At 41.7% G+C, this 27739-nt stretch overlaps 1 protein-coding gene across 2 annotated transcripts in view; it reads left to right on the forward strand.

Annotated features, from left to right (window-relative positions):
- CLNK (cytokine dependent hematopoietic cell linker) overlaps positions 1 to 27739 on the forward strand; it is a 239013-nt gene that overhangs the window by 153973 nt on the left and 57301 nt on the right. For both annotated transcript variants that reach the window (XM_030917832.1, XM_010357596.1), the window contains exons 5-8: positions 2731 to 2768; positions 9434 to 9575; positions 10810 to 10916; positions 17152 to 17197. In XM_030917832.1, the coding sequence (XP_030773692.1) occupies positions 2731 to 2768; positions 9434 to 9575; positions 10810 to 10916; positions 17152 to 17197 (333 nt within the window). The remainder of the gene's footprint in view (positions 1 to 2730; positions 2769 to 9433; positions 9576 to 10809; positions 10917 to 17151; positions 17198 to 27739) is intronic.

Below are 27739 nucleotides of genomic sequence, written 5' to 3' on the forward strand. Positions count from 1 at the left end.
GGCCAGGGTGATCAGACATCACCGGAGGAAGGTGGCAGAGGAGGGCCCTGATTGGATGAGATATGGAGGCTGATCAGGCATGGAGAATGGGAGATTCTGGCTAAACTGACTTAGCAGGAGTCTTGCAAAACTTGGACAATGCAGAAATGAATGTGGAATCTCACAAGGTGGGCCTCACAGAGAAAAGAGTTCAGGATAGCCTGACTACAGTTTGGTCCAGGAGAGAAGAGGCTGGAAAGGGATGAGGTCAGAGAACAGGATGGGGCAGGTTGTGCTGAGCTCTGGGGGCCACACAGGGCACCTGGTCTGTATGACACGGGCAACGAGTGACATGAACTGATGCACTGTGTTAGGATCATGCTTTAAAATTGCATTTTCAAAACTGCACTGATGACACAGATAGGTACTCTGGGAGATTGAAAGATAAAAGACAATTCCTTCCCTAAAGAACATACAACAAAAAAGTAATCAGATCCTGCCTATTCGTATTTAAATGTCATGGTGAGTGAGACAGAAAACACATACGTTAACATTTCAGTGAGATTGACGTGGCCTGGAGTAGTCAGAGAGAAAAGCAGGGAAATCGGATCTGAAAGGACAATGAGCATTTGGGAAGCAAAGGGGAGGTGAGAGGGAGAAGGGGCTCCAGGCAGGGTCTGCACCAGCAGAAACAGAGGCGCATGAAGCGTATTCGGGGAATCTGGGAGAGTCTCAGGCTGGAACGCTTGCCTCCGGTGAGAAAGGAAACCCCGCAGCTCCCCAAGAAGATGTCAGTATCGTGACCGCACTCCTTGGGGCCAATTTCCTAAAATGAAGTTATATCGAACCCTGAATTAGACAGTGGAGTTGTTTTCCTCGATAACGAGGGCCAGAGCAGATCCCCAATAATTCTGAGCTCATTTGCTCCTTCCGGGCCAGCTGGTCTTTAATGGGTGACCTTATTAATTTAACTCGATTCATGAGCGAGTACAAATTGCTCCTCTAAAGGGCTGGAAAACGTGTTGGTTTCTTGCCAGGGATCTCAGTGGGGATGTAATTGTGCTGGGTCAGGAAGGTGTCATCAGTACCCCAGAGCTGCTATCCAGCCACAAGGATGGGCTGGGACCCGGGGCAGGTGCGAGCAGGTTTCTGTTCCTCCCAGCTCATTATTTCAAGGAGATAAGCCCTGTCTCATTAACACTTCCCATATGCATGGGTCCTAGGCAAATTCCAGAGAACTGTGTTTCCACTGAGCCAAATTTGCATTAATTTGTACATTACACCTTACAAAAGACTTTGGGCATGCTGATACAATTAACAACTCTTTATTTCATATTTTGGTAAGATAAGGGAATTCAGAGTGAAAGAACTAATGTTTAAGAAAATAAAAGACCAGGCACTGTGGCTCACGCCTGTAATCCCAGCACTTTGTGAGGCCAAGGCAGGTGGATCATTTGAGGTCAGGAGTTCGAGAGTAGCCTGGCCAACATAGTGAAACCCCATTTCTACTAAAAATACAAAAATTAGCCCGGCGTGGTAGTGTGCTCTTGTAATCCCAGCTACTTGGGAGGCTGAGGCACGAGAACCGCTTGAACCTGAGACACAGGTTGCAGTGAGCTAAGATTGCACCACTGCACTCCAGCCTGGGTGACAGAGCGAGACTCTGTCTCAAAAAAACAAAACAACAAAAAAAAAAAAAAAACAAAAAAAAAAAAAAACAGGAAAATATTAGAGCCAAAACAAGATGTAGAAATGCTTATCACATCGTGGTCCTCTACAATACTTAGATGAAATTCAGAAATTTATCCTGAATTTCTCGGCAGCCAAAGGAAGAAGGGAAATATCCTTAAATCAAAGCAAACCAGTCACTAAAAAGCATGCAGCTTCTGCTCCTAAGACCTGAAAGAAACTTCACACATAAGTGCTAATAAAGAGAATTTGATTTGAAAAAAGAAATTTAAAATAAAATTGTTTCTAATACTCCCCGATGCAGGCTAATAGCAAGAAGCTACAATACGATTTAGGGAAATAAAGTTTATGAAGAATGAAAAAATCTGCAGTGGTTTTGCATAATCTGAGGGTAAATTTTTAAACATAGAATACTGAGTGGGCTGAATGACCCCAGGCAATCTTTCATAAAACAAGCCCAAATAAGAGTGTTGAGTGCTGAGAAAAGACAACTGCTGTGTTTTCATTCAACAAACACCTGGTCCATAACTCAGTTGTTCAATATGGGGTCTTATGCCTGGCGCTAGAAATAGATGAATGAGTAGCTGTGACTTCTGCCCTCAAAACACTTATAGTCTATTCAGGAGACAGATGTATGGACAGATAATTGCAATTGCAATATGCTGTGCCTTGTGGGGGAAGAGAAGGGAAAAATAAACCTCATAATTAGTTGAGCTGCTGCTGACTCATGACTTCAGGAGCAATTGCTATGAGAGGTCTTCTAACATGATTTTTCTCTTGCAATGGGAATTTTGACCTGCTACAGTAGAGGTTTCTTACCTCCAAGTCACTGATTGATTTGAATTCTATTCTCTTTTCTCCTTTTTCTTTGTCCCTGTTTTGCAAGAGCAACAGGTAAAATGGGAAATAAAGAAAAATGCACTTTAGTTTTGAAAAATCCTAATCAAGGTAAGTTCATTAAAACTGACAAAAGATTTCTGGAGAAAAACAAGGGCCCAGTCTTTTTGATATTTGGAGCTAGCACGGTGATTAAAATAAGGCTCGGTCTGTTTGTGTTGGCAGGCCAGTACCAGAGGATTAACGAGCCTCTCCCAGACTGGGTAAGTCAGTTGCTTTCCTTATCTATTTTATAAGTCTTTAATATTTGCAAACTAAGTGGATTTTATTCAAGATACTTGATAAAATTTTTAAAAATCAACAGCAACAGGCTGGGTGCGGTGGTTCACACTATAATCCCAGCACTTTGGGAGGTCAAGGCAGGCAGATGTCCTGAGGTCAAGAGTTCGAGACCAACCTGGCTAACATGGGGAAACCCCGTTTCTACTAAAAATACAAAAAATTAGCTGGGCATGGTGGTGCGAGCCTATAATCCCAGCTACTCGGGAGGCGGAGGCAGGAGAATCACTTGAACCCAGAAGGCGGAGGTTGCAGTTAGCTGAGGTAATGCCATTGCACTTCAGCCTAGGCAACAGGAGTGAAACTTCGTCTCAAAAAAAAAAAAAAAAATCAACAGCAACAACAACAACAACAAATGCTTTTCTAAGTGGCATACTTTCCTGGCAAGAAAAACTGCATTTTAATTCTTGGGTATAAAACTGGAGCAGAACAGCCACAGAGAAGAACCCCTCAGACACCGAGTTGTAGAAGGAAAGGGCTTTATTCAGCTGGGAGCATCAGCAGACTCACGTCTCCAAAAAACCAAGCTCCCTGAGTGAGCAATTCCTGCCCTTTTAAGGGCTTACCACTCTAAGGAAGTCTGTGTGAAAGGGTCGTGATCGATTGAGCAAGCAGGGGGTACATGACCGGGGGCTGCATGCACCAGTAATCAGAATGGAGCAGAACAGGACAGGGATTTTCACGATGCTTTTCCATACAATGTCTGGAATCTACAGATAACACAAGCAGTCAGGTCAGGGGTTGATTTTTAACTACAAGGCCCAGGGTGCAGTGCTGGGCTATCTGCCTGTGGATTCCATTTCTGCCTTTTAGTTTTTACTTCTTTCTTTGAAGGCAGAAATTGGGCATAAGACAATATGAGGGGTGGTCTCCTCCCTTAAAACTATATTCCAATTCCTCAGCTATAAAATGGAAATAAAAATTAATTAACATGGTCATTGTGAAGGCTGAATAAAGTGAAAATACCAACACACTGTGCTGGCAGGTGTGTTATGAGAAGCACACTTCCTAACGCTCATAGTAAAATTTTAAATTGAAATAAACTTTCTTGAGAGCAATTTCATAATATTAAGTAAGCAACATTAAAATACTCACTTTTTTGGCCCAATAATTCAATACTTAGGAGTTTAAAAAACTAATCTAAAATGTGTACTGATATTTAAACACATTCACATATTTTATAATAACATATTTTAAATGGCAGCACGTTTGAATTATGCTATTTTATGAAATCATTTGCAATATTTACACATAATTTTAACAACTAGAGAAAAAGATTAAAAGTTATAACATTAATTCAATATATTTTATTACAAGTAACTGCATAGGTATATAATTTAAAGGTATAACTTGCATATCTATAGATTAGATGGGCAGATATATGATTGATTAATTGATGATTGATTGATTCTGCTGATAAACTCATTGACTCTTTACTGTTTGAAGTAGCTCTTTAAGAATCTAACTAAAGCTATGGACCCTTACCCAGAAACACACATACACATACACACACAGGCACACACAAAAATTGTAAAAATTAAAAGGTTCATGGGTAAAGAATATTGAACCTCTAGTTAAGAATCCTTGAAATTGATAGAAAATAGATAATACATTGATAGATAAATAGATATAACTCTATATTTAAAACAAATATCTCTTTCTCTCTCTTTCTCTCTCTCTCTAAAGAAGTACACCAAAATACTTATATTTACTCATGGATGCAAAAGTATCTTCTGACCTGGAGTGATGGTTGTTCTTCCCAGCCTTCTTATCATGTCCTGACTCTATGAAGTCTAGCAAGGTATTGGGTGGAAAGTTGGAAAATGGGTTCAGGCTCACATCCCAGTTCTTCCAGCAGGTCCAAGACTTCTCCCAAGAAGCTACGCCCTAGAGAGCCTTGGTAACTGCCGTTAACAGTATGTAAATGGCACCTTTGCACACATACCCATCTGTCAAATCCCCAAAGGAGTCTCCTGCCTCAGCTCCGGCTCAGAGCTCCCTGGGTGTACAGTTCCAAAACCGAGACACCTTCTCTCCCTTTGCTGTGTCAACGGTGAAACTTCCTGGAGTTCACATACTAGCAACTTTGCTTTGCTTTGTCCTGGGTACTGGGCTCTACCTATGACTCAGCACACATCAACTAGAGAAAAAAGATCTAACAGGTACTGAGTTCCTGCTGTGGGATAGATGCCAAAGTAGAGCGTTGAGATACATTTTCTCAACTAACAACAAAGAGATAAGGTGGGTTTAGTCATCTCCAATTGACAGATTGAACATATCAGTCAGGGAGCTTAAGTAACCTTCCCAAGAATGCAAGATCAAGAGTCATGTCCCTGTTTACACATAACACGATGCCGGCTGCAGATTTTAATGCAGAGGAGCACATTCCAGAATTCCTATGATGACCATTGCATGCGAGTGCATCTGTTACGGATTGGTGTCCATTTCTGCCAGTCTAGTGTTCAGACCCAGAGCCTTTGGTGAGTGCCTGTGTTAGTCTTCCAGTGTTGTCATAACAAAATGCCATAAACTGGATGGCTCAAACAACAGAGATTTATTTTCTCATGACTCTGAAGACCAGAAGTCCAAGATCTAAGTGCCAGTGGGGTTGGTGAGAACTATCCCCTTGTGATGCAAATGACTCCCTGTGTGCTCACATGGCCTTTCCTTAGTGTGTGCATTTGGGCACGGGTGAGGAGAGAGAGGGAGAAACCCAGAGTGAGAGAAAAAGAGAGAGAGTGAAAGAGAGAGAGAGAGAGAGAGAACTATCTGGTGTCTCTTCTTATAAAAACACTAATCCTTTTAGATGAGAACCCCAACCTTATAACCTTATTTAACCTGAATTACCTTTTTAGAGGTACCATCTTCAAATACAGCCACACTGATGGTTAGGGCTTCAACACACGAATTTGAGCAGTAGGGGGTGGGGTAGGGGTAGAGAAACATTTAGTCTATAACAATAGCCAAAGCAAAACCTAAGGTGAGAGAGGAATCGTTGAGACCATCTTTTATGGCAACTGTTCTTGTTAACAGTACAAATATGTAGAAATCCCATTTTACAGATGAAACAACTAAGCTTCAAGGCAAAGGCATATCTCCAATCCAGCAAAGTGAAGACTTTAGTCAAAGTCTTCATGTCCAAAGTCCAATGACACTTACTCCACCTCAAATGTTGTGCAATACCAATGGTCTATAACCTGGTCTCCTGGCTCCATTTTAGGAATGGAAAAATGACCAAAAATGAAAAAAAAAAATGATAGTCTTGGCCAATTCACTTGGGGAGTGGGGCAGCTGGGGGGATATGAACCCATAGAATTTTCTCAACCATACATTTTACCTAAATTCTCACACCTAAACCTGATTGAATGAACTAGAATTTCAAAAATGATGGTGTCAGCTTTAGCACAAAATTTCACCTTGCAGTTGCTTTTACTGTGAAAGTGTCACATTTTAGGACAATATACAGAGAGTGGTGTCACTTCTTGATGCCCCACCCTTAACAGTAAAGACCCAAATAATTGCATTTGTTTTCCATTGCTGCCATGACACATCCCCACAGATTTGGCAGCTTGACCATTTATTATCACACAGTGGATGCAATCAGAAGTCTGAGCACAGCATGGCTCAACTAGATCCCCTGTTCTGGGTCTCACAAGACTGAAAGCAACATGCTGCAGGGTTGTATTCTCCTCCAGGGACTCTGAAGATGAACTTGCTTCCAGATTCTTTTGGGTTGTTCCATAGAATCCAGTTCCTTTCTTTGTCAGACTGTGGTCCCCATGTCCCTGCTGGCTGGCTGTTGTCAAATCCTTCTACTCTTGGACTCTCTCTAAGTCATCCTTCTGCCAGATCTCTCTTTCTTTCTCTTCTACTTCCTTTCTCTGACTTCCTCTTCTGCTTTTTAAAACATGTTTTTTTTTTTTTTTTGAGATAAAATCTACATGTCATTCAGTTTACCCATTTTATGAGTACAATTCAATGGTTTTTTAGTATATTCGCAGAGTTGTATAACCAACACTCCAATCAATACATTTTTATCATCTCAAAATGAAACCCAGTTCCCTCTTCCCCCAGATGCTGGCAAATATTAATCTACTCTTTATCTATAGATCCTCCTGTTCTGGACATTTCATATAAATAGAATCATGCAACATTCCACTTTGTATATGACTACCTTCTTTCATTTAGCATAATATTATCAAGGCTCATCCATGTTATAGCATATATCAATACTTTATTACTTTTCATTGCTGAATAATATTCCATTGTATGACTATACAACACTTTATTTACCTGTGCAGTAGTTCATGAATATTTGGGTTATTTCCACTTTTTTTACTATTAAGAATAATACTGCTATAAACGTGCTACTTTTTGCATGAATGTGGAATTACTGGGTTATAGGGTAGCTCTGTGTTTAACCTTTGGAGGAACTGCCAAAGTGTTTTCTGCAGTAGCTGTACCCTATTACATTCTGATCAGCAATGCATGAGAGTCTCAAATTCTCTGCATTCTTGTCAGCCCTGATTATTATCTGTCTTTTTTTTTAATCATCTTGATGGTGTATGGCTGACATCTCATTGTGCTTTTGATTTGCATTTTCTTAATGGCATCTCTCCATGGGATTGTTGATGATTTGTATATCTTCTTTGAAGAAACATCCATTCAGATCCTTTTCCCACTTTAAAATTTGGTTATTTATCTTTAAATCATTGCATTGTAAGAGTTTTTCGGCCGGGCGCGGTGGCTCAAGCCTGTAATCCCAGCACTTTGGGAGGCCGAGACGGGCGGATCACGAGGTCAGGAGATCGAGACCCTCCTGGCTAACACGGTGAAACCCCGTCTCTACTAAACAATACAAAAAACGAGCCGGGTGAGGTGGCGGGCGCCTGCAGTCCCAGCTACTCGGGAGGCTGAGGCAGGAGAATGGCGTAAACCCGGGAGGCGGAGCTTGCAGTGAGCTGAGATCCGGCCACTGCACTCCAGCCTGGGCCACAGAGCGAGACTCTGCCTCAAAAAAAAAAAAAAAAAAAAAAAAAAGAGTTTCATATATTCCGGATTTAAGCTGCTTATCAGATACATGATTTGCAAATATTTTCTTCATTCCACAGTTGCTTTTTTATTTTTTGTGGTCTTTTGAAGCACACAGATTTTCATTTTAATTAAGTCCAATTTATCTATTTCTTTTATTGCTTGTATTTTTTGTTCTATCTAAAAAACCATTGCCTATGCCAAGAAATGAAGATTTACTCCAATATTTAAGAGTTTTGTGGTTTTAGCTGTTACATTTATATTCATGGCCCATTTGCATTTAATTTTTGCATATGATATAAAAAAGAGGTTCAACTTCACTACGATGCATGTGGATATCCAGTCGTCTCGGGACTATCTGTTGAAAGACTATTCTTTCTACCCATTGAATTGTCTTAGTACAGTTCTTAAAAATCAATTAACCCTCAGTGTGAAGGTTTATTTCTGGACTCTCAATCATATTCCAATTATCTGCATGTCTATCTTACTACCAATGCCACATTGTCTTGATTACTGCATCTATGTACTAACTTTTGAAATAAGTGTTAGTCCTCCAACTTTATCTTTTTTTTTTTTTACCCAAGATTGTTTTGGCTATTCTTGGTTCTTCTTATTTTCATAAGAATTTTAGGATTATCTTGTCAATTTCTGCAAAATGAATCAGTATATTAATTTGCAAAGTATTTCTATTTTAACAAGATTAAGTCTTCCAATCCATGATCATTGGTCATCTTTCCATTCACTTAGGTCTTCTGAAATTACTATCAACAGTGTTTTGCAGTTTCCAGAGTACAAGTTTTGCACTTCTTTTGTTAAATTTATTTCCATATATTTTATTCTACTTGATGCTATGCTAATATCATCGTTTTCTTTTTTAAAACATTTTTGTACAGACGAGGTCTCACTCTGTTGCCCAGGCTGTTCTCAAACTCCTAGCCTCAAGCAATCCTCCTACCTCAGCCTCCCAAAGCTCTGGGATTACAAACATGAGCCACTGCACCTAGCCCATTTTCTTAATTTCTATTTTCAATTTGTTATTACTAATTTATAGAAATATAAATTGTCATTACTAGCATATAGAAATACAACTGAACTTGGTATATTAATCATGTATCCTGACACCTTGAGGCATCGTTTATTAGTCCTAATAATTTTTTTAGTGAATTATTTAAATACAAGATCATCTTATTTGCAAATAGATCCTCTTTCTGCTTCTAAGGGTTCATGTGATTACCCTGGGCCCACCCAGTTAATCCAGGATAATCCGCCCATTTTAAGGTCAGCTGATTAGTGACCTTCATTACATCTGCACTGTCCCTTCACAGCAGCACCTAGATTAGTACTGATTGAGTAATCAGAGACGGGAATATTGGGAGATATCTTTAGAATTCTCACTAGCACAAGAATTAAACTTCTATTTAAGATCTCAGAACGCAGACTCTTAAATATTTTACTTGCAGCTAAGAAAGTCTATCCCACTTCTCTAGCCAGCACTGTAGCCTGTCTTTGTCAACACTGTGTCTTCCTTTGAATCACTGGAATGTTACCACCTGCTTAGGAAAGAAACTTTGCTGCAGCCCTGGATGGAGCAAACAGCCACAAAGATGATGACTATGATGACCCTGAGCTTCGGATGGAAGACACATGGCAGTCGACTAAAATTTTACCAGCCCGGCCTATAAAGGAATCTGAATATGCAGGTAACGTTTGGGGGTCTGCCTAGAATAAGAAGATGCATGTACATGCCGCCATATTGCACACTATTTAAAGGTGCGGTTTCTGAATTAAATAACCCTAGGTTAACATCTGCGCGCATGACTTACTAGCTGTGTGACCTTGAGAAAGTCTCTCCAATTGACTTTCTCTTTCTGAAAACAGGGTTCATAATAATAGAAGTTGCCCAGAGAGCTCTTTTGAAGATTACGTGAATGATGCATGTTGAGTTCTCACCAGAGGACCTGGTACCAAGCCAGAGATCTGTAATCCTCACTATTATTACCATGATGTTCTCCGTGAGCCCTAGGAACAACTGATGAGCATAACGGAGGGTGGATAGGCAGGGATGGGGCAGCATGGGAAATGTTAAATGAGGTCTGCATAGAGGGGAGTAGAATGAAAAAAAAAAAAAGACTTTTTAACTTGGTTAATTCATTGTGCAGCCAGCCAGCCTAAGAGCATCAGCAGGGCATGGCAGCAAAGCTGCAATTGTTAAGAATAAAGAGGACCTAATTTCACACCCGCCTCTGTCTCTAACTGTAGCACAAAGGGCAGCTTCAGCAAGTTCCTTGAGATAAAGCACCCTATTGTAAGGGGAAAGAGGAAGCATTCACGATTTCTGAGGGCCTGAATCACTAAAATGAATCTATAGAAGTGTATTTGGAGAAAGTCATCTTGTAAATGATGATGACTTTTTTTGTTCATTAATTCGATAAGCATTCACTGAGCATCTACTATGTGCCATTTTCCATGTTAGGATTGATGGGAGGACACAGAGACAAACAATGCATGATCCTTACCTCAGGAAGGTGCAGTCTCGTGGCAGAAACAGGCAGCTCAACTGATGAATGTGATAGAATATGCTAAGTGTGTAATATAGAAAGGAGAGCTGGCATGGGGTGTGGCTGGGTGGGATCTAGTAAGATTTTTAAAGGGCATGGCATAGCCCAAATCTTGCAAGAATTATAGAATTTCTAAGATGAATGAGAAAATGAAGAACGTTCAAGTTCAAACTTTGGCATTTATTTGTGTGCACTGAGAAGAGCAATTTCTTCTCTTCATACATCAATCTCCTACTCTGTTAAATGAAAGCAGAATTGCTTGCCTCGTACTTACATTGTAATGATCCAGTGAGTTTGTAGATGTGCAAATACTTTGTAAATTGTAGTGTGCTGAGTCCACGTAAGGTATGACTTTCGTATTTTTCTGTTTGCACAGATACACGCTATTTCAAAGTTGCAGTGAACACTCCCCTTCCATTAGACACCAGGACCTCTATCCCCACTGGACAGCAGACCTGGAACACACAGACGAGGTTGGAAAGAGTGAGTAAAGGCTGGACCTTGTGACCCAAACGTGTGTAGGGCTCTTCCTAACCAGCCAGAAACTGCCGCATCTCCTGTCCCCCAGGCCATCTCATTAGGGAAAGAGCAGATCAAGCACATTGAGGTGGATGGGAGGTGACTCTTATGATAGCATCATGGCCCTGCCTCTAGAAAGGAGTAGAATTAGAATGTGTTGAAGATTGTGAGCCAGAGAGCAGGCTAAGGACTTTCACATGCATCTCAGCTAACACTCATCGCACTCTCCAGAGAAAGAACATGAACTCAAATCTTTCTGATCATAATGTACGATTTTGCCCAGAGTCTCAGCCCAATGTGGTTGAGGTAATAAGTCAGTCATGAGTGAGGAGGTAATAAGTAAGTCATGAAACCTCTCTAAGTCTCCTTATAACTTTATCTGCCAGACAGGAAAAAACAGAAAATCCTACAATGCTTATTTCAAAATGCTGTTTGGAAGCTACAAAAGATAATTTTGCACCACTGCACTCCAGCTTGGGTGCCAGAGTGAGACTCTGTCTCAAAAAAAAAAGAAAGAAAGAAAAGAAAAAAAGTAGTAAATGCAAATGCCCTAAATGCATACATAGAATTTTATTTTTAATAAAACATTTGCTAACACTTAATGTTCTTAATCCAGAAAGGCATAAAATATAAATGATCACTCCCTGGGATTGCAATTATGAGTCATAACATGTTGGTACACTTCCTTATCAGTTTTTTTTTTTTGTTTGTTTGTTTTTTTGAGACAGAGTTTCACTATGTCACCCAGGCTGGAGTGCAGTGGCTCAATCTCAGCTCACTGCAACTTCTGCCTCCCAGGTTCAAGCGATTCTCCTGCTTCAGCCTCCTGAGTAGCTGGGATTACAGGTGCACGTCACCACGCCAGGCTAATTTTTGTATTTTTGTTAGAGATGGGATTTCACCATGTTGGTCAGGCTGGTCTCGAAATCCTGACCTCGTGATGTACCCGCCTTGGCCTCCCAAAGTGCTGGGATTATGGGCGTGAGCCACCACACCCGGCCATTGTCAGTATTTTCTATGCACATATCTGTCATACAAGGGAAGTCTCGTTGTTCGGTATATACCTACTTTATTTTTCTTCTCACATTAAGTTCTGGTATAAAACAATTTCCCATGTGATAAACAAGCATTCACAGGCATAATTTTTATAGATAAAGCATAACCCGTTACGGGATTTTCAATTATTTTACTAAACCATTGAGTGAAGACATTTTAAAGGCTTTTCCTATGTATTGTAAAATTTCCTTTCTAAGAAATTGTTTCCATTCACCCTCCCAGAAACTCTGTTTGGGAAGGTCCACGCCTTAGAAATATCACCAAAACTGGCTATTGCTTTTTCAGTAGTATTTTTTAAACAGGGATTTCACTCTTCTTTTTTAGTTTGCACCACAGTTATTAATGAGTATTAACGTGCTTTTGAATATTCCTCACATATTACATATTCACATTGTCTGTTTAACTTGAGGGCTTCTGTTCATTTGGACAGAAAAATGAAATTACAAATTTTACCAAGCAACACCGACCATTTACACAGAAGATATGTGATAGAGACTGAAGGAGCAAGATGAGTGATGAAAAATCAAACACTTCCTTTTTCCACAGGCACAGCAATGGTTGAAGCTAAACACTTCAATCATTCACTCAACAAATTCATTCAAGAACTGTCATCGGTGCCTGCTAGGATCAGACACAATTATAGACTCTAAAGACATATCCCTGAATGGCCAGTTCCCTGTGCTCGTGAAACATACATGCTAGTGGTAGGAGACCAGTGATAAATAAATACACAACAGATAGACAGTAGATAAGGAACTGTGCTTCTAAAAATCATGATAATGCAGGACAAGGAAGATCAAGGAAAGAAATCCTCAGTAGAGATTGGATTAAGAGAATCAAATGAAATTTAATTCTTAAAACAATCTTGTGGTGGGGTGGTGGCTCACTCCTATAATCCTAGCGTTTTGGGAGGCCAACGTGGGAGGATCACAAGGTCAGGAGTTCGAGACCAGCCTGACCAACATGGTGAAATCCCATTTCTACTAAAAATACAAAAATTAGCCAGGTGTGGTGGCGGACGCCTGTAATCCCTGCTACTCTGGAGGCTGAGGCAAGAGAATCACTTGAACCTGGGAGGCAGAGGTTGCAGTGAACTGAGATCATGCCACTGCACTCCAGTCTGGCGACTGTGCGAGACTCCATCTCAAAATCAAAAACAAAAAAAAAAACTTGAAAGATGAATATCACTCCCATTTTAACGGCTCCAATTTTATAAGCTCTGTGCCTTTGGGCCTGTTACTCACCCTCTCTGAGCCTTCATGGTCTTACCTATAAAGTCCCATCACTGTTGTAGTAATACATAGAAAACACAGTATTTCCATGTGCTTCCAGCACATAGACCGAGGTGGGAGGATCATTTGAGCCTGGGAGGTCAAGGCTGCAGTGAGCTGAGATAGCACCACTGAACTTCAGCCTGGGCAACAGAGTGAGACCCTGTCTCAAAAAAAAGAAAAAAGAAAAAGAAAAAGAGAAAGAAACAAAAAAAAGAAAAGAAATGGATCTTCAATAAGACCCAAGAAATGCATCTTTGCGCTTCCAGCCTGAAGCATAAAGCAAATCTGTCCATAGAGGACATCTCTATGAGGTCAGGTGCTATTTTAGCCCCCACACCTAGCATGGTGCCTTTGTAAGAGGTTCTCAATAGATACTGGTTAAATGAATGAAAAATAACATACTTTCAATCATTTGAACTCAAGCTTTAAAAATAAATACCTGTTTAGTAGGAAAAGAGACCCAGTCTTTCCCCAGTTCAACTTCTGTTCACAGAGAAGACTTTCTCAGTCTGGCCTTCAAAATTCTTCTATTTTCCTGCTATTATTTGCTGCTATCATCAAGATCTGCATCTAGGGCAGTCCCCCAGGGGCTGTCTGAGAGGGAGGACAGCATTTCAGGACACTTATCACCAGAGCAGAAAGCGTGGCCAAGGAACGAGAATTCCAGAAAGATTGGACCAGTGGCTGAAGACATAGTTCTGGTCTGGTTATAAAGTAGAGAACGTTAAACTAAAAAGTTGAGCTGAACTTTCCCTGTAAATGACTGACAGTCTCTTTTTATATAGGTAAGGCTTCATGAATATAATTTTTTTTTTTTACAAAGAATAATTCTCATTTGATTTTTTTAAAAACAACTATGCCAGGATGTAAGCCTTTATTCTTACACTTTCTATTCCTTCAAATCATCTTTGTAGCTTCCTGTTAAAAACAAGTTTCTTCCTTTGGCTAGATCACTTTGCAGGTGGAACTACAATCTCAGCACATTAATTCAAATGACATCGTGTGAGAAAAAAGGATAGGGCAAGGTGAGCAAAATTTCAGAGGGGAATTGTCTCATAAATTCAACCAGTGTTTGGCCTCAGTTCAGATAAACAGGGAGTTTTAGCCAAGTGCAGTAGTTGATGCCCGTAATCCCAACATTTTGGGAAGCCGAGGTGGGTGAATTCCTTGAACCCAGAGCTCAATAGCAGCCTGAGTAACAGAGAAACATCTCATCTCTAAAAAAAATGAAAAATAAAAAATAGCTGGGCATGGTGGCACACGCCTGTAGTCCCAGCTACTCTGGGGGCTGAGATGGGAGGATCACCTGAGCCTGGGAGATCGAGGCTGCAGTGAGCCATGATCGTGCCACTTCACTCTAGCCTGGGTGACAGAACAAGAACTTGTCTCAGAAAAAAAAAAAAAAAAAAGAGGGGGAGAGGAGTTTAACTTTTGTAATCAGTGTTGTAAACATCAAATATTTATGGCAATCAGATTATCTTTTTTTGTGACAATCTCATTCCTAGGGGTTGATTCTTACTAGTTCTGCACATTTATGTTGAGATTATCTGTGAAATGGATCTTCAGCCAGGTGTGATGGCTCACACTTGTAGTCACCACATTTTGGGAGGCGGAGGCAGGTGGATTGCTTGAGCCCAGGAGTTTAAGACCAGCCTGGATAACATGGTGAAATCCCATCTCTACAAAAAGTACAAAAATTAGCTGGGCATGGTGATGCAAGCCTGTAGTGCCAGCTACTTGGGAGGCTAAAGTGGGAGGATTGCTCGAGCCCCGGAGGTCAAGGCTGTGGTGAGCTGAAATCGTGTCACTGCACTCCAGCCTGGGTGACAGAGTGAACTCCAGCCTGAGCGACAGAGTGAGACCCTGTCTCAAAGAAAAAAAAATAGAAAGAAAAAAAGAAATGGATCTTCAATAATTTTTACAAAGGCAAGATCTTGTCAAGACTGCTTCGGTGGGTTACAACTGTCTTGCCCTAAACCACTACCCATCCTTCTACTTATTGAGCAGGTGCTGTGTACCTAGCACTGTGCTTAGCAATGGGGGTAGGATGGTGAGCCAGTGCCCACAGTCTAAGGAAGGAGGCAGTGACCTAGATGGGCAGTTTCCATGTTCTAGGAAGTGGTCAGATAGAGGTGAGCACAGGGTGCAACACACGCAGACCTGCATCTCTGAACGTAGCCAGTGCCTTTGGAGGAGTCTTACGAAGGAAGCCATATGATGCAGTCTTCCACACCTGGTACATGTTGCATTATGATCAGTGGTTCTCCGTGGAAAGTTTTTGCACCCTCCCCCCAATAAGGGACTTTTGACAAAGCCTGGTGACATTTTTGGTTGTCACGACTGAGTGCTACTGACATCTAGTGGGTAGAAGACAGAGACGTTACTAAGCATCCTACAAGGCACAAGAATTTTCCGACCCCAAATCTCAATTCTCAATAGTACCCAAACTGAAAAATCTGTTACAATGTACCTGTGAATCCAAGTTGGTATTTCTCTTTGTTCCCTCATAATCTAGCATTTCCACAGACATATTAGTGGGTACTAGTAAATATTTATTTGATAGAAATTGGGAATTGTCCCAGGGGAGGGATAGGAAATATTCCTGGGCCAGGGAATCCTGTACTAATACTGCTTCTTGGGACTGCTTGGAGCAGTCCCACCTAAGGCAGCAAATCCCACCTAAGGTGGAGACAACGGGAACCTCTCCTGCCTCCATGACCAGGCTAGCAATGCAGGGTGGGGCATGAGCATTGAGAGAAACTCCATCTGTGGGGCAGGCACACAGGGAAGACTAAAAGATCCAGGTGCACAAGAATATTGAAAACAAAAATCCAGCACCCCAGTCCCCACAATGTAACCCTGGAGAAATTGGAAGCTGATGATGCAATGAAGAAAACAATAGCCACGATAAAGAAAAAAAAAATCCAACCAACACTCAACCCCTAACTAGATATAACCAAAAGAAGTAGGGCCGTGCCCTTTCCAGGCATAAATACTGTGGTTCAGTGTTCCACAGAGGATAAGAGGTAACGGGGGATTCAACGAACCCCTGACCCACCTTGCCCAACTCAACCTGGTGCCAATAAAGACTAATACTAAAACCCTAATATTAATATTAACCTAGGCTTAAAGGTTTTCAAAGACATAGGGAACCCTTTATGATCTTCATCTTGTTCACCCTTATGTCTTCCAGTTGGGTACCCCTTAATAGTTCACTAATGTCTTTAATAATATTAATAGTGATACATGTATTCAGTGTGGTTAGCGACACCTGTGTTCTTGGCACAGTGCATGCTGTGTTCTGTGTTATCCTCCCATCCTCAAAAAGGTATCAGTACCTTTGTTACCTCCATTTCACAGATGAGGAAACTGAACCTCAGGAAACTGAAGCTCAGTAATTTGCCGTGTTCTCAGAGTGAGCAGGAGCTGGAGGTGGAATCCCAACCCAGGCCTTCCCACGAGGCCATACCCTGACCTGCCTGCCTCATTGCTTTCATGTACCTGATCCCATAGATGGATCATCATGTTAACTCAGGGACATGAATGATGAGCATTTTTCCTATGATAAAGATGAAAAATCTGAAGTTCATAATATACTCAATGTCTTTTCCAAAGCCAGCAATAGAGACAGGATTGGTTCTCAACCCCGCGTGTCGTTATACCAAACACTACTCAGGCCACCGCACCCTTCATTGGCAGAGGTGCATGTATTTATACGTGTTTGCTGACAGTTAACCATACATTGAAAACCAGAGAGCCCGGGGACTTATGGCTTTATCCTTGGGAACCTAACCACAGACAGTGTCAAGACATCAGATGGGGTCATAGTCACAACTGAAGAGATAATGGTGCCACATTGTCTTGTACAGGTGGACAAGCCCATTTCCAAGGACATCAGAAGCCAAAACATTAAAGGTAAGGTCATGTCACTCAAAGTGTAAAATGTAAGTATGGAAATATGTATTTTGCTTCTAAGATCACCTTGCATTGCTGTTTGTGGTCATGGGTGACCTTACACAAGACGATCTATTGAATAACACTTCAGGAAATAACTACTAATTTTAGACACAGTCTCACACACTTTATGTCTTTTTATTGCCTTACCTTCTTGATGAAGAAATTGATTGTAAAAATTCACATTCTTTGTTGTGCAATTTTGGAAATGAATTGTTTTGAAACATATGGACTGCATTAAATATATAATCATGTTATCTCTCCAAGCATACCCTCAGAAAAGTCACAAGATAGAAATCTAATTTTAAAACATTGATTAATTAATATGAAAACAGATTTTAAGGCTTGAGGCAAAACAATTCAATTTGAAGACGAAAATACAGGTACGAGCCTGAAAGCAAATAATCAATTTCAGTAGTGCTAGAAGCATAAATGGAAGATAAGCCAGACATTTAATGGTATTGTATCCATTTTAGCTTCTCTCATCATTTTCCCCCATGCCCCTATCTCCTTTTATGATGCTTGATTGGAAAAGATGACAATGCCAAGATTCACTTTGCCCATTAACTGAAACATATCAAATTCACCTTTCGTGTGTCTAATGCTATTGTCTATAATGTATTACCAGCGCCATCTTTTATTTCATGGGAAAGTGTACCAGTTAGGGTCCCAACAGGCAATAGACAGCACACTCAAATTAGGATAATTGAAGGAAATGTATGGCAAAGCAACTACTTACCAGGTGAGTGTGGGATAGGGGGAAGAATAAAGAACCATGGCTGACAGCAGCAGGGTTGGCCCCACCCCTAGGTGAAGAGGGATGAGGGGACAGTGACTGAAAACTACAAGGAGCACACCGCCTGGAGGGGAGCAGTGACCACTGGTCCTGGGACACCACCAGCCCAGGCAGACTTCTTGGGGAGGGGCCAAGGGAGTAAATGCCCCACCTCTCCCTCCAACCTCTCTGTGACTTACTGCTGGGGCTTCCCAATGGCTAAACCTAACTAGAAACGAGAGGACAGGGACCTGTGTGTCCCTACTGGTCAGTGTCACCAGGCAGAGAGCAGTGTAGAGGAAGGTGAAGGTGGAGGGAGGTTCTGGAGGGCAAATGGAAGACACTCATAGCAGGAAGTGCCGGGGCAGTGTAAAGGGGACGAGAGTAGCCAAAACCTAAGGCACACTCTCAGGCTGTGTGACCTGAAGTAAGACCCCTAATCTGAGTTCTCCATTTATTTACTTATTTATTTACTATTTATTTATTTAATTTATTAATTTTTCTTTTCTTTTTTTCTTTTTTTTTGAGACGGAGTCTCGCTCTGTTACCCAGGCTGGAGTGCAGTGGCCTGATCTTGGCTCACTGCAACCTCCGCCTCCCTGGCTCAAGCGATTCTCCTGACCCAGCTTCCTGAGTAGCTGGGATTACAGATGCGCACCACCACGCCCCGCTAATTTTTGTATTTTTAGCTTTCACCATGTTGGTCAGGCTGGTCTCAAACTCCTGACCTCGTGGTCCACCCACCTAGGCCTCCCAAAATGCTGGGATTAACAGGCGTGAGCCACTACACCCGGCCCTTCTCCCCCTTTTTTTTTTTTTTTTTTTTTTTGAGACAGAGTCTGGCTCTGTCCCCCAGGCTGGAACGCAGTGGCGCAGAGATCTCGGCTCACTGCAAGCTCCGCCTCCCGGGTTCACGCCATTCTCCTTTCTCAGCCTCCCCAGTAGCTGGGACTACAGACGCCCGCCACCTCCCCTGGCTAATTTTTTTTTTTTTTTTTGTATTTTTAGTAGAGATGGGGTTTCACCGTGTTAGCCAGGATGGTCTCGATCTCCTGACCTCGTGATCCGCCCGCCTCGGCCTCCCAAAATGTTGAGATTACAGGCGTGAGCCACTGCGCCCCGCCCCTTCTCCTTTTCTTTAACCAGCACATTAAAGAACAACACCTGCTGAACTATATAAAGTATTTTCACTCCTCTTAACAGAGAAAGGGATGGGAAGCATAGAGGGATCACAGACAAGACCACAATCAACTGTTGCAAAAATGACCTCAGTCATAATAATATGCTTTGTAGCCATTCATGAAGAAATGAGTCCTGGAGAGAAATCAGATGAGAAATGAACTTCATACTTGCCGTCTTATTTACAGTTCACTGTGGGCATCCACCCTCACTTCTTTGACTGCAGAAATTTCTTCGACCATTATTCCACATATCAATATGTCTGTTTACCTCTCTATCTGTATGTTTACCCTTTGCCTCAGTTCACAAAGATATTAGTTAATAAAAGCTTGAACAATAAAATAGAAGAAAATCTATATAGATGACATAATTAAAATAAAGATAAAATATAAGATCCTCAGGCACACATCACTAAATTCTATTATAATTAAACAGTTAATTTGCCTCTGAGCTACGTGATAGTCTAAGCAAAAAGGGAATCAAGCTTCCTTATGTGATACGAATTTCCCATTACAAGAAACAAACCAGTTCCTCAGAGAGAGCAAGGAAAACACATCTTTCAGGATTGAGTTAGTGCTCTGTTTTATAGCGAATGTTGGGTCCCATGACTACAAAAATATGAGCGTTGTGTAAAGCAGACTCCACTGTAAACTGAGGCCACAACTGCAAAGAGGACTTCAGTGAAAGCAAGGCTCAGAGAGGTGGAGGCTTTTGCAGGTGGGGCAGGTTGTATAGAAGACTTCTTCAAGAAGAGTTATTTTATGTACAGCATCCTTGCCTACATTTGCATCACTGATGGTTCCCCATTACCATCCAGAGCTCTAAGGTACCATATCTAGAATGAGGCTGGAAGGGGGGAAATTAATATGAATGCCCCCCATTTTCAGATCAGGCATCTTGCTGAAAAATGCTTGGATGATTTATGTGTTTATTACAAAATTCTGTATTTTTGATGCAAACACATTCTCAGATAATTTATTCACTCTCACAAAAATGTCATAAAAAAACATATCAGTTGATTCAGTAATGGAAGAATTTTATGGTGATATTTTTCATCAAGTTGAGCAGTTATAGATTTATGTTAATGTACATTTTATGTCATTTTTCTTGCAATCATATTCTGACATTATCTGTAAACTGTCAGATTTCAAGAACTTATCTTCCCTAAAGCTTGACTTTTTGTTTTTCATTCCTAAAAATAGGTAAAAGTTTATTTGGAGGCAAAGTATTTAGAATACAAGTTGTGTGTGACAAACCACTAGTATTAACCATAGATCTAGAAGAAATCATCTTATTTTCAGATAGGGATAGCTATAATTTTCAAATACAGTGTGGCTTATTTTTCTAGAGAAACCAAAGCTGAGAATAAAAGAAGCTAGATTGCACTTTCTCTTTGCTGTAGATGTGAACCAAGCACAAACTCTAAGCCAATTTCCTTTGAGGTGACAAGCATACATATACAAGAATGAATTTATAAAGAAATACAATATGCCTCCAAGAAAAGAAGGAAAATAAAAGAGAGAATTATGCATAGGCTAGTGAACCTGTATGTCCAGAAACATAAGCTGATTGAAAAGAAGCAAAGTAGAATTCCACAAAATGCCATCAAAAGACCTTTATACTAACTAGTTTGCTTTTAGACAAGTTTAGATGCTGAAGAAATTAGAATCAGAAATGAGTTTAATCTGGGTCAATTCCCTCATTTTACATAAGGAAGCTTAGCAAGGGAAGTGCCTTGCTCAAGGCCATCAGCAAGTAGTCACAAGACCAGAGCCAAGGTTTATTCCACTATGGTAATGTTGCCAGGGTTTTCTGTATTTGCTAGTGTATAAAATGCTTTCTGCAAACTCTCCCTCTCATTTGGTAAGGAACATCCCATTCGTCGAGACTATACAAAGCGCAGTGCCAGAGTGAGTTGATAGATGATACTGCTCCCTAGTGGCAAAACTTGGCAACACACAATATTGCAATAACGACGAAATTTGGTATTTTCTATCCTTTGCAGAAATAACACGCCTGAAGTTGCAGAATTCATCAGAAATAATTGTAACATTATTCCCCTAGCATTTTACATGTAAATGTATTTCAGCCACAACACATGGCTCAAAAGCAACAGAGACATTGATATAAGGCTCACTCAAAGTTAACATTATTAACTTCATGAAATCACTCATTAATTGAACTACAGAACAGTAGTGTGTCTCACCACCACACAAGAAAAATAATACAGCTCAGAGAAAAGAAAAGGAATCTGTAACTGCTTGATGTAACAAATTTATTTTCTGATAGAGAAATATAAAGTAGACAGAAACAGGAGACTGAAGAACAAGGTATTTAATAAAGGAAGCTCCAGAAAATTTATATCTCCCAAATAATAATTCCCCAATAGAATTGCAATGTACAAGAACTGCCTTTTACATAGGCAAAATATGGCCTTCCCCATGAAACCATTTCAAACGGCTTGAAGTACATGCATAATGAAAAGTATTTTTTATTTTCCTTGTAATGTTGGGGTGTTCACTGGAATCAACCATCCCAGTTTGCTCTGGATGGAGGGGTTCTTCAGAAGTAGGACTTTCCAAATTAAAACCAGAGACATCTGGGGTAAACTGGGACAAGCGGCCTCTGTACCTGCCTGTCTTATGTGCAAGCCAGCAGAATGGAAGGGTTATTTGGTATATTTAATCAAAAGTTTCAAAATAGCAGCATCTCCACTATCCAGCCCCTCCTTGTAACTGAGGCATAGCATCCCTCACAGATAACTGAGTTGGTCAAGAGCCTCACCCCCTTCCCAGGAAGCACACCCTACCTTTAAGAAGCCCCCACTCTTTACTTTCAGCAAAATATGAGGAACACTGTCTTCCTACAACATCCTCCCATTGGTCCTTGCTCTAAGATGAAATGAATGAAGCTCTAAGTAGTTCAAAGTACAGTTATCTGAAATTAATTGGGTGAGACGTAGAGAATCATATTAAATAAAATGGAAGGCCAAGCACGGTGGCTCACACCTGTAATCCCAGCATTTCGGGAGGCTGAGGCAGGTGGATCACCTGAGGTTAGGAGTTTGAGACCAGCCTGGCCAACATGGTGACACCCCATCTCTACTAAAAATACAAAAAAATCAGCTGGGCGTGATGATGTGCACATGTAGTCCCAGCTACTCGGGAGGCTGAGGCAGGACAATTGCCTGAGCCTGGGAGGCAGAGGTTGCAGTGAGCCGAGATTGTGCCACTGCACTCCAGTCTGGGCAACAGAGCAAGACTCCGTATCAGAAAAAAATAAAATAAAATAAATAAAACGGAAACTCTGGATGCACTAATCTTGAGAAACACTGAGTTAAACAAAAATAAACAGATCTCTTTACTGCCCAAGTTTTTAGAGCATTGTGGATCTCCAAGACGGGGATATGGCATGGAGCATTGTAACTGAAGTGTCCATGGAACCTGTTTTTTCTTAGATCACATTGTTTGGCCCATGCTCCTTAGAACACATTTTAGAAAAGCCTAGATTGGCTCATATATTAGTTTCATTTCTAGGTTCACAGTACATTGCCTATTCTGAGTAGTTTCTCGGGGGTTATAAATGATCTATTGTTTGGGGCAGATATTCCTCAATCTATGAAAGCCACATCTACAGACAGCTTGTGAACGTAAATGCTTCCGCCCTGCATGCTCTCTCCTCCTCTTCCTGCCAGTCCCTGGGGAAGAGATGGACAGTGATAAGCTTGCCCTCTCTCTTCTCTACTTAGTTTTTCTAATGCCACATCCTACATCACAATGTGAAGAAAAAGCCATTAATAATAAACATGAAATTGCTATAGTAAAAGCTGCTTGTATGGAAAGGATAGAGAATATTATAATGCAGGATGAAAATGGGCACACTTGTAACCACCCGAAGGGTTCTTCCTGCCTACTGAATAAAGAGAGACCAGGGCACTGCCGTAGAGAAAGAGTTTAATAGACACGAGGCTGGCCACACCACGTGGGAGATGTTCATACTCAAATCATCTCATTCAAAGCTCCCAGGTTAGGGGTTTTCAAAGGCAGTTTGGGGGAAGGGATGGGAGGGCAGGTAACAGGTGCTTGCTGCTGATTGGTTGGGGTGGAGATGAAATCATAGGGGTTTGAAGCTGTCTTCCAGCAGGTGAATTGCTTCTGGGTGGGGCCACAGGAAAGGGGTTGGCGGTAAGGTGGAGCCACTGAGTTTAGGTGGAACCATGGATGTCAGACATGCATGCAAAAAACCGGGAAAGACATCTCCAAAGGTCAATCTACAATAGTGGTGTTATTTTCAGGAATAACTGGGGAAATTGCATGTCTTATAACCTCGGGAATAATGGCTGACAATCGTTTATGTCTGCGCCTTAGCTGGACTCAGGCTATTCTCATCCCCCAAGCCTGATGGCGTCCCATTAGCTTTACAAAAGTGGTGGACTTTGGGGCAAGGCCTATTATTATTTAAACTATAACCTGAATGTCTTCCAAAGTTAGCTTTGCCCAGTAGCCCAGGAGTAATTAAGGGAAAGACAAGATGGGGCGTGAGTTAACTTAGCTTACTATTAATATAATACTCGCCCGGACGCAGTGGCTCACGCCTCTAATCCCAGCACTTTGGGAGGCTGAGGCGGGCGGATCACGAGGTCAGGAGATCGAGACCATCCAGGCTAACACGGCCCCGTCTGTACTAAAAAATTAAAAAGTACAAAAAATTAGCCCGGCGTGCTGATGGGCCTGTAATCCCAGCTACTCGGGAGGTTGAGGCAGGAGAATTGCTTGAACCTGGGAGGCGGAGGTTGCAGTGAGCTGACATCACGCCACTGCACTCCAGCCTGGGTGACAGAGTAAGACTCAGTCTTAAAAAAAAAAAAAATTATAATTCTCTCACTGATCTTTGCAAAGGCAGTTTCACCTAGAGGGGGAATATACCTTATTTCATCATAATTCAAATAATAATATTTAAAACCTCTTATGTGCTCAACACTAGGGCTGGCTATTTAGTTGTTCCATGAACCATAAGCCCCATAAGAAGCATTCTGTTTCTATGTCTGTTTCACCAGCCAGACAATGAGTTCCCGAAAGGGAGGGAGCACATCTTATTTACTGACACTTACAACACTGCCCGATTGCTGCTGCGATCCTAGGCCACTTGGTTTAAAATGACCTCGTGCCTGGGCACTCAGCTGGCACTGAGTCACATGACACCTTAGACATGGAGGAGCCTGCAATCTGCTGAGTCTAAGTATTGTGGGAACTCAAAAAAGCGCACACTTAATTCTGCCTTGGAGGAAGAATTGTGTCTCCCAGGGAGGCTTCCTAGGACATTTGACTGAGCTGTGAGATAGTGTCCTGGGGGAAATGATTTGTGATATTCAGAAGCAGCTAAGGCCCTGTGCAATGGTTCATGACTGTCATCCCAGTGTGAGCTACCATGCCTGGCTAAGGTGGGTGGATCACCTGAGCTCAGGAGTTCAAGACCAGCCTGGGCAACAAAGCGAAACCCCCATCACTACAAAAAATAAAAAAATTAGCTGGACGTGGTGGCACATACCTGCAGTCCCAGGTACTCGGGAGGCTGAGGTGGGAGGATAGCTTAAGCCTGGGAGGTAGAGGTTGCAGTGAGCTGAGATCACACCGCTGCACTTTAGCCTGGGTGACAAAGTAAGACCCTGTCTCGAAAAAAAAAAAAAAAAAAGCAGCCAGAAGGTGGTTGTATGAATGGAATGCTGGACTTGATGACAAGTAGCCCTGGGTTCAAATCCCAGCTTTACTGCTTCCCAAATATGAGACCTACAGCAAGTAACTTCACCTCTCTAAATTTAGGTTTCCACATGTATAAAATGGAGAAAATAGCACCTACATCCTACAGTATTTGACGTCCTTAAAGGTGAAAACCAACACAAACCTATAGCACAGTTCTTGACACATGGTAGACATTGAGCAAAGGCATGTTGAACTGTGCTAGCAACACCCCAGATTTTTCCTCCCTCCTTTCCCCTCTGCCTTCTCCTGGTGCTGGAAAGTTTTCCAGATTCTCTCTCTGAAGGCCAAAACCATCTCATGCTCTATGGAGTTTTTTCCTTAGCATATATAATAAATCATTTAGATGAATGTATACAAATAGGCTATGTGTCTCAATCACAGAGACCATGGTTTATGAAACACTGTTTTCCTGACAGCAAACAGATAGCACCAGATGGGGCACGTGGTGGATGCGAAGTGGCCTCCTTGTCTGGGCTGACACCTGAGGTTTGTTGTCTTATGGTGTCTCCTGGCCACAGAGATCAAAGATGCAGACACACAGAGTGAGGTTAAGAGCAGAAATTGTATAGGCGAAAGAAAGAGAATAGCTCTCTGCTATAGAGAGGAGCCTCAGACAAATGGGTTGCTGATCCACAGTGAAATAGGGGGTTTTATAGATGAGCTACTGGGAAGGCAGTGTCTGAGCTACACAGGGCATGAAAAACCAGTTAGGACCAGGTTTGCCATCTTCATAGGGTGCGAATCTCTGGCAGCCCCCACCTCAATCTTTTTTTTTTTTTTTTGAGACAGAGTCTCGCTCTGTCGCCCAGGCTGGAGTGCAGTGGCATGATCTCAGCTCACTGCAAGCTCCGCCTCCCGGGTTCCCGCCATTCTCCTGCCTCAATCTTATTATGCAGATGGGTTCTCAGCCTGAGCTTTTCCATGCTGTGCATTTCTTTCTTACTACACATGTGCTGACGAAAAAGGGAAGACGAAGATTCCATGGCAGACATGCCTGGCCCCAAGGCAGCCCCTTTTTATTGGTATAGCTGCAGGCCTCCCCCACCACACCCCCTGCAAGCTTCCAACTTCCTTATCTATGTTTGCAGCTCGATCTTTCAGGCTGCTCTTTGTTGGAAAAGAAATGATTTCTTGGGCTGTTTTTTTTAGAAAGGAAGTTCTGCTGGGAACTCTTTTGCCCTCACTATCTGCCTAAATAATTTCTTTCTATTTCCTGTATCAGATGCATAGCAAATATTTGTCAAATTAAATCTGCAATTTAGCCCATTTTAATAGTTCATTGGATAAGCATTACCTCTTAGTATGGTGTCCTAGAAGCACCTGGAGATGAGCCTGTGGCCTCAGTCACACATTCCTATTAGGTGAGGGCCTGTAGAGAGGCAAGTCAAGAAGCCTGGGTGACTTCTGGCCCCATTTGTCCCTTTCTGAGTTTAGGCATATCATATTCCTTTGCTGGGCCTTAATATTCCCATCCGTAGAAACACAGCAGAACTCAGTGGTCTAGCATTTTGTGAATTTAAGGATATGATTCATACATACAAATCCAGCCACCCCACTGCCCACATCATCCCCTCCTCTCCCTTCCTCCATTCCCTGAGACACCGATATCAGGGGAAAAGATCTCCCAGGCTTGTTTTGGAAAAATGTTTCTATCCCACGTCTCTCACTAACCCCAGCATGAAGCAGTTGAAGTACACGTCCCTCAGAAAATGCACTTTCTGACCTTCTTTGAGGAGCTGTTAGAGCAGGCAGGTTTCTCTCACATCCTTGGCTTTGCCTAACTTAATTCCTTCCCGTTGCAATCTAAACAATGGTTTCGGCAATGTACTGCTGCGATTAATTCCTGAAAGTTTCAGCAGAGTTGGAGAGGTTTCTCAAACTGGCCTTGCCAAATACACATTTTTAGCCACTTGGAGTGTAAGTTGCTTCTTTGGACTCTCCCATAAATAATCATCAGGACACCATATCCTAATGGTTTGCTTCCATAAATCATAAAGCTCTTAGACACAATAAAATTTTTGATTGAGACCAAGTTTGTCCAATTTCATCCCAAGTCTGCATCTCTAATTACAGAACATTATACTTATGTTCTACTTCTGAAAGTGTTGATTTGCATGATTGTATTTCATAGTTAAAGGGTATTACAGGCGGGGGTGGTGGCTCATGCCTGTAACCTCAGCACTTTTGGAAGCTGAGGCCAGTGGATCATTTGAGCCCAGGAGTTTGAGACGACTCAGGAACCTGGGCAACATGGTAAAACCCCATCTCTACTGAAAAAAAATAATAATAATACAAAAAAACTTAGCCGGGCATGGTGGTGCACACCTGTAATCCCAGCTACTTGGGAGACTGAGGCAGGAATCAAGAAACAGAGGTTGCAGTGAGCTAAGACCACACCACTGCACTCCAGCATGGGCAACAGAGCCAGACTTGGTCTCAAAAAAAGGGCGGGGGTTATTGCATATATTTACCACAAATTGAACAGTAGCTAAGTGAAAAACAAATACAGAAGTCCTCCTTATCCTCAGTTTCACTTTCCACAGTTTCAGTTACCCATGGTCAACTGAGGTCTGAAAATATCAAGTGGAAAATTCCAGAAATACATAATTCATAAAAGTTAATTTGCATGCTATCTCTGAGCGGCACGATGAAATCCTGAGCGGTCCCACTGGAATCACTTCTTTGTCCAGTGTTTCCGTTGCACTGTGTCCATTATCCACCTGTGAGTTGCTCTGCAGCCGTCCTGCCCATCAGATCCGCCAAATCGCAGTGCTTGGGTTCAAGTCACCC

The sequence above is a fragment of the Rhinopithecus roxellana genome, chromosome 2 (assembly GCF_007565055.1).
Source record: "Rhinopithecus roxellana isolate Shanxi Qingling chromosome 2, ASM756505v1, whole genome shotgun sequence".
Classification (NCBI taxonomy): domain Eukaryota; kingdom Metazoa; phylum Chordata; class Mammalia; order Primates; family Cercopithecidae; genus Rhinopithecus; species Rhinopithecus roxellana.